Source organism: Syngnathus acus, chromosome 19, assembly GCF_901709675.1.
Source record: "Syngnathus acus chromosome 19, fSynAcu1.2, whole genome shotgun sequence".
Lineage (NCBI taxonomy): Eukaryota > Metazoa > Chordata > Actinopteri > Syngnathiformes > Syngnathidae > Syngnathus > Syngnathus acus.
This window is the reverse complement of record NC_051103.1, coordinates 4,192,024-4,198,076: the sequence shown is the minus strand read 5'-3', so window position 1 is coordinate 4,198,076 and position 6,053 is coordinate 4,192,024. Positions and strand designations below refer to the sequence as shown.

General features: G+C 41.9%; 2 protein-coding genes across 3 annotated transcripts; one reads left to right on the top strand and one right to left on the bottom strand.

Annotated features, from left to right (window-relative positions):
- Positions 1-379: 379 nt before the first annotated feature.
- Positions 380-1,504, bottom strand: LOC119138180 (NHP2-like protein 1). Its single transcript, XM_037278003.1, has 3 exons — positions 1,272-1,504; positions 999-1,119; positions 380-792 (listed from the first exon to the last, which is right to left on the bottom strand). Exons 1-3 carry the CDS (start codon positions 1,272-1,274, stop codon positions 530-532), a joined length of 387 nt encoding a protein of 128 aa, XP_037133898.1. The 5' UTR covers positions 1,275-1,504; the 3' UTR covers positions 380-529.
- A 258-nt stretch (positions 1,505-1,762) lies between these two features.
- Positions 1,763-5,961, top strand: LOC119138106 (cytochrome b-c1 complex subunit 2, mitochondrial). 2 transcript variants are annotated; one of them, XM_037277872.1, is made up of 14 exons: positions 1,763-1,901; positions 2,319-2,405; positions 2,702-2,851; positions 3,025-3,089; positions 3,182-3,238; positions 3,374-3,498; positions 3,575-3,672; positions 3,754-3,811; positions 3,901-3,996; positions 4,152-4,351; positions 4,446-4,526; positions 4,617-4,693; positions 4,878-5,031; positions 5,348-5,717. In XM_037277872.1, the coding sequence occupies exons 1-14, from the start codon at positions 1,869-1,871 to the stop codon at positions 5,429-5,431; spliced, it is 1,365 nt and encodes a 454-aa protein (XP_037133767.1). In that variant the 5' UTR covers positions 1,763-1,868; the 3' UTR covers positions 5,432-5,717. The 2 variants fall into 2 exon arrangements, with proteins under 2 accessions (XP_037133767.1, XP_037133766.1); XM_037277871.1 differs by lacking the exon at positions 2,319-2,405 and adding an exon at positions 2,442-2,543 and having other exon boundaries at positions 1,772-1,901; positions 5,348-5,961.
- The last annotated feature ends 92 nt before the right edge of the window (positions 5,962-6,053 follow it).

Sequence of the window (6,053 nt, the reverse complement as noted above, 5' to 3'; positions counted from 1 at the left end):
ACGTTTACCTCAAACACATGAGCGTAGCCTAGTGGTTCTTCCGTGGACGACCGGGCTTAGTGAACCGTAGCCGCGCGGTCGTCAAATGTATATTTTATTTTTAGCTTGACCTATAGAGCCATTGTACAATATGGATTTTACCATGCGGTGTAATTTAAAGCGATTACATTTCTGCTAAAGATCTCACCTGTTGCTGAACCTAACCTTTTATTTAAAATTCAGTCTATCCATTTTGTGACATCTGCCATACACTACCAAGTGAAAATGCAAGCAATATATTTTTTGATTGTACTACTTATTTTGAATTTAACAGATCTAAGGCATTTGATAGTGAATTGTGTGCACTGTACAGCATAACAAAGCAAGAATACAAATAGAAAAATGTTTATAAAAGTTTTATTCTGAATCAGGGAATGCCATGACAAACAAATATACTAACCATATAAACATAACTGAATTATTTTCTCATTTAATAACATATCTAAATTGAAAACTCCCTGTTCTGTATGAACAATTAAAAAAAAAAAAATTACACAAGCAGTCTCTCAATAGCCATTTGGACACTCTGGATTTGGGGTTTCAGCTGAGAGCCCTCCTTTATGGTGACCGAGGTAGCGATGACGGCTCGCGACGCCCCACAGGCTCGGCCCAGGGCTTGTTTGGAACGTACAAACACATACGGGACGTTTTTGTCCTCGCAGAGCAAGGGAAGGTGGAGGATGATCTCCAGTGGTTCAGCATCAGCAGCCATGACGATGAATTCCGCAATTCCTCTGTTCAGGGTCTTTGTGGCTGGGAGAGAAAAAGCATAATAATAAATGAAACGTCAGTAACCCTTTATAAGAGTGTTTCCCAAATTTTATTGAGACAAGGCGCATTTGAACTGAGCTGCAACATTTTAAGGATACAGCAGGACCAGATTAACAACATAGCCAGACAAAAATATATATATTTTTAATATTTCCCAATTTTTTCCAGATAAAAATTAGCAGCCGCACCTTCATTGGCCCCCTTCCTTATCTGCTTGTAGTTGGCGGCTTGTTGCACCAAATCCAGGATGGTTTTGGTGAGTACGGCGTCGGCCAGTGGGTAGGCCTTGGGGTTCACTGGAGCTTCACTCTGCACACAAAATACACTTTTTTAAATCCAAATGTACATTTTGTTCCGCAGTTACCTTAAAGTTGAACTTCCCTCAATGGTTTAAACTTTGACGCTAGCGGTTAGCATGCACATGGTAATAGCAAGTTTGGTCCATTCAACAAAACCCTCACCATTGCGCTTCTTGGTATTTCTTCCCTCTCGGCAAAATGCTTCACGGAGGAGTATTTCCCTTTTGGTAGGGATAGTGGATCAACAAAATGCGAAATTGAGAGATTTGCTCTTTCACTGCTACGGAACGCACAAATGTTACGGCTTGTCGCTAGCTGAAACGTTTGCTTCACGTGTAGCCTAATGTGCGTAGGCAGTTGCTTGCGGAATCGGAAATGGAACTTCTTTTTCAGGTGCCTCTTTCTGGTCTCACGACGGTGCGTTTACGCCACCTACCGATTTGGAATGGAACTGCTACAATTGAAAAATTATACAACTAATTTTTTTTTCTGTTCACTTGGATTATTATATTAATAGTTGCTTGACGTTGTATCCTCTGGTTTTTTTATATATATTTTTTACATTTTGATCACATGGAATTTATTATTGTACGTGTTCTTGTTTTAAAAATAGGAGTGCGTGACCGAGCCACTCTCCATACCAGTAGATGGCAGTAACAAATCACACCAACACGACGAAGAAGATGTTGAACCCAGTAGGGCACTTTGACGCCGCCATATTACCCCGTCGTCCTGGTCTGAAGGACAGAGCGAGGGGAAATGAAAGGGTTCCGGGGACTCACGCATTTATCGGTAAGGACTATTTGTAAACCAAACCTCTCTAATTTAATGGGTACGGTTTCTCACTTTGTCGCTGTCTTTTTCACGCTGTTTGTGTGGTGAATTCTTCCGAGTTCACGTCCCGACTCGCTGTGGGAAAGGGGCTGTCACCTGAGAACCTCAGGAGGACTGCCGCTTCCTTGTTTACCATTTATGCTTTATTATAATGTATAATAATAATAATAGTAAATAAATTAATATTCACAATAGACAGGTTGGGAAAAGTAAACGAGAAACGATCCCACACAACTTTAGAGCATTTAAGATAACCTTTCTGTGCTTCTTATCAATATAGGTTCACTGAGTTGAGAAACAAACTCATGTTTAGTCATTTCAGAGTATGTGAAATGTTCTACCTATCATCCCACCTTCCATTTACTATTTTCTCAGACCAGGCTTTACGCGGCGCAGGCTGCCCGTAAGGTGGAGACCACCAGGGCTGCTGAACATGTTAAATTTCAGCCGCAAGATGTGCAGGTCAGTGGTTGTTGATGTTGGTTTTCTTCTCCACAGAGACGCTTCTATGCAGCTGTCAGAGCAGACCGCTCTCTTGTTGAGCCCCTGGGTGGCCTCAAGCTGACTCCAGGGGCTGCTCACTCCATCCAGGATGTTCATGTATGTTGCGCAGTGAGGAGGAAGGCTGGGTCCAGACAGCATAGTTCTGTGTTATGTTTGTAAAATATGTTCAATTTTATTTTAAGGCTGTATTACCCAGCTCAACTTTCATCTTCCCTGATGAAAATGATCTAAAATTGATCGTTGTCCTCTTCCAGGTGAGCCGACTGCCCAGTGGACTGGTGATCGCCTCCCTGGAAAACTACTCACCAGCTTCCAAGATTGGTGTGTTTGTTAAGGCTGGATGTCGTTATGAGACCCTTGACAACCAGGGCGTTACCCACGTCCTCAGACTGGCTGCCAACCTGGTATGATGCGTTGCTACAATCGACTGTCAATTTTTTCCCCCCCATTTTAGTCTCACACTGTGTACAGCTCTGCCATCAAAATCTAAAACCTAATAATAATTGACGCATCCTGTATACTGCAGATGCCAAAACATGGCAGTAAGTGGAGTTTAATTGTAGTGCCTTTTTTCCAGACTACCAAAGGAGCTTCAGCTTTCAAGATATGCCGTGTTATCGAAGCTGTTGGAGGTAAACTGAGGTCAGTGGCCATGAGAAGGAGAAAAAAAAACAACAATTTAACATTTTTGCTATTCATTCCTTTTATTCTTTTTCACATTTGTGCCTCTCTAGTGCTTCTTCATCCAGAGAGAACATGATCTACACTGTTGACTGCTTGCGAGATGACATGTGAGTAAGCACCAATCATGCCAGATAATTTTTTCTCCTCAAAATTCAGATTTCCATCATTTTTCAAATTTCCTGACAAATTCAAGAGCATTAGGTTATGTGCAAGTATTTTATTTGAGTGTCCTTGTTCAATAGCGACACAGTGATGGAGTATCTGATCAATGTGACAACGGCGCCAGAGTTTCGCCCGTGGGAGGTGTCCAATCTCACACCCAGGGTAAAGGTTGACAAGGATCAAGCAGGACAGAGTGATCACATAGGTGAGTGGCTCAGCTCTCTCACATTACACACATGCAAATTATAATATTGAGCTTGCTGTCCATTGTTTTGTCCCAGCTGTGGTTGAAAGTCTCCATGAAGCCGCCTACAAGAACGCTCTGTCCAACTCCCTTTACTGTCCTGACTACATGGTGGGAAATATCCAGTCTGAGCATGTGAGTAATGTCCCTCTATTCTACTTCCTGATAGTGTCAAGCTCAGCTCTCAACTTGATTGTTGCTCTCTTTTGTTTTCAGCTTCACCAGTTTGTCCAGAATCATTTTACAAGTGCAAGAATGGCACTTGTTGGACTTGGTAAGGACGTATCGTAGTTCATGTAACCTTCTAGTACACTTGGAATTAGAAATGAATAAAAACAAAAAGAGCTTCAATGGTGTCTACAGGTGTGGATCATACCGTTCTGAAGCAAGTAGGAGAGCAGTTCCTTAACATCCGCGGTGGCGGCGGAACATCAGCTGGCCAAGCCCGCTATCGTGGAGGTACGGGACACATTGAACAATCTTGACAGGCTCCAATTTTACCATACTAATCATACTTATGTGGAACGCAAGTCATATTATACAATTCGTGATGTCAGAATAAGTCCTCCAACTTGTCTTGTTTTATTTTTCTCGTATTTCTGTATGCTCTCCAGGTGAGGTCCGGCTGCCGAGCACCAGCAGCCTGGTCCACTCTGCCGTTGTGAGCGAGGCAGCAGCTTCAGGCACCGGTGAGGCTGTGGCCTTCAGCGTTCTGCAGCACCTGCTGGGAGCTGGTCCGCGGATCAAGAGGGGCTCTGATGCAACTAGCAAACTAGTGCAGGGGGTTGCCAAGGCAACTGCTGACCCCTTTGATGTGAGCAGTTGCCTGATAGGCACACAACGGCCTTGGCGTGAAACTGCATTTTATATCCAATTTGCATTTATTGTTATTTTTTTTATCTTGACAGGTGAGTGCTTTCAACGCCAGCTACTCTGACTCTGGGCTGTTTGGAGTCTACACCATTTCCCAAGCAGGATCTACCGGCGATGTAAGTATAGTCATTGCCGCGATCCGTACAATCTCCAGCAGCACGTTCCCAAATATGAGAAATAATGTTATATTTTTGCGTGCGCTGCAGGTTGTCAAGGCCGCTCTTGCTGAGGTGAAAGCTGTCGCCGAGGGCGGAGTCACAGCTGCTGACCTCACTCGGGCCAAGTAAGAAACTTTGCAATTGGAAGCATTTAACTCCGCAATTGTTTCCCTTTATAACAACCCAACAAGTGTACAAGGTGAAAATACTCATAGATAATTTACAAATATTTGAAGGGTGAAAAACAAGAGTTTTCAATCGCCTTGTATGCTTGAAACTTGTTGAGCGACCCTTGTTTTTTTTGTGGAGGATTTCCCTCAAGTCTCACTTGCTGATGACTCTGGAGACTTCAGAAGGTTTGCTTGAGGCCATGGGCGCTCAGGCACTGGCTAGTGGCGCCTACCAATCCCCGGAAGAATTTGCCAAAAACATCGACAACGTCTCTTTAACGGATGTGGCCAACGTAAGAGCCTTGTTTGCTTCTTTATTTGTGCTCCGATAAATCTGATGTATGACAATTTGTATTTTTATCTTAAGTCACACTTTTCTATTTTGGTTGAGGTAGTCGCGCATCACATCAAGATGCAGTAGTAGTAATTTGTTGTATCTAGTATATTTATAGAATATTTTAAAATAATTTATGCAAAATATAGAATTATCTTAAATGGTAAAAGTGTACCGAATGAGTGTATATGTGGCTGAATTGCTTATTTCGTCAGTAAATTTCCTCTGTGGCTGACGCACATTTTAATGATCCTCATTTTTGCATTTATTCCCAGGCTGCAAAAAAGTTTGTGTCTGGCAAAAAGACCATGTCTTCCAGCGGGAACCTTATCAAAACACCCTTTGTCGACGAAATTTAAAACCAGCGCTTGCTTGCTTCCACCACCTCCTCGGCTTGTCGTTTCACTTTGGAATTTGTTTCCTCCACTATAACAGAAATGCGCCGTTCCTGCACTGTTGGTCTGAGAGGTGTCCTCTGGGTCTTTATATATATGTTAAGATTTGTTTTGGGGTCATCGCAACACCATTTCTCATTTGCTCACATGCAGTTTAATGTATAGCTCATGTAAAAAATAATGGATAAATTCTATCTGCCTGACAGAGTTGTGGTTTGTCATGTCGCTGTTCATAAGGTCTCTATATAATAAAAAAGAAATGTATTACAAAAGCCAAATAACTGATGAAACTGAGTATGTATTGCTTTGTTTTTTCATCAACAGGGTAGTTGAAATACACAAATGCAATGTGATTGAAAACTAAAAACCACAGACTTTTTGACTAATCCGGATGTATGTATGTATTTCATCTACGACTTTGGATACACGCTCCACGTTCAACTTCTCATCAAACGTGGCAAGTAAGAAATACTTGATTACAAGCAGAAATCAAATTTTCAGGCTATTGTTTCTTCTTTCAACCTCTCATTGTGTCAAGTTATTAACATGGTTAATTTAAAAAAAATACTTTAGTACTTTTCAAAGT

Bases quoted from the DNA above. Each gene is read 5' to 3' on its own strand.
- LOC119138106 (XM_037277871.1), top strand. From the start codon at position 1,869: ATGAAAGGGTTCCGGGGACTCACGCATTTATCG. The intron at 3,090-3,181 runs GTCAGTGGCCAT...GTGCCTCTCTAG, and splicing joins GCTGTTGGAGGTAAACTGAG to TGCTTCTTCATCCAGAGAGA. The intron at 4,694-4,877 runs GTAAGAAACTTT...TTTTTTGTGGAG, and splicing joins GCTGACCTCACTCGGGCCAA to GATTTCCCTCAAGTCTCACT.
- LOC119138180 (XM_037278003.1), bottom strand. The intron at 793-998 runs GTGCGGCTGCTA...TTTCTCTCCCAG, and splicing joins AAGGAAGGGGGCCAATGAAG to CCACAAAGACCCTGAACAGA.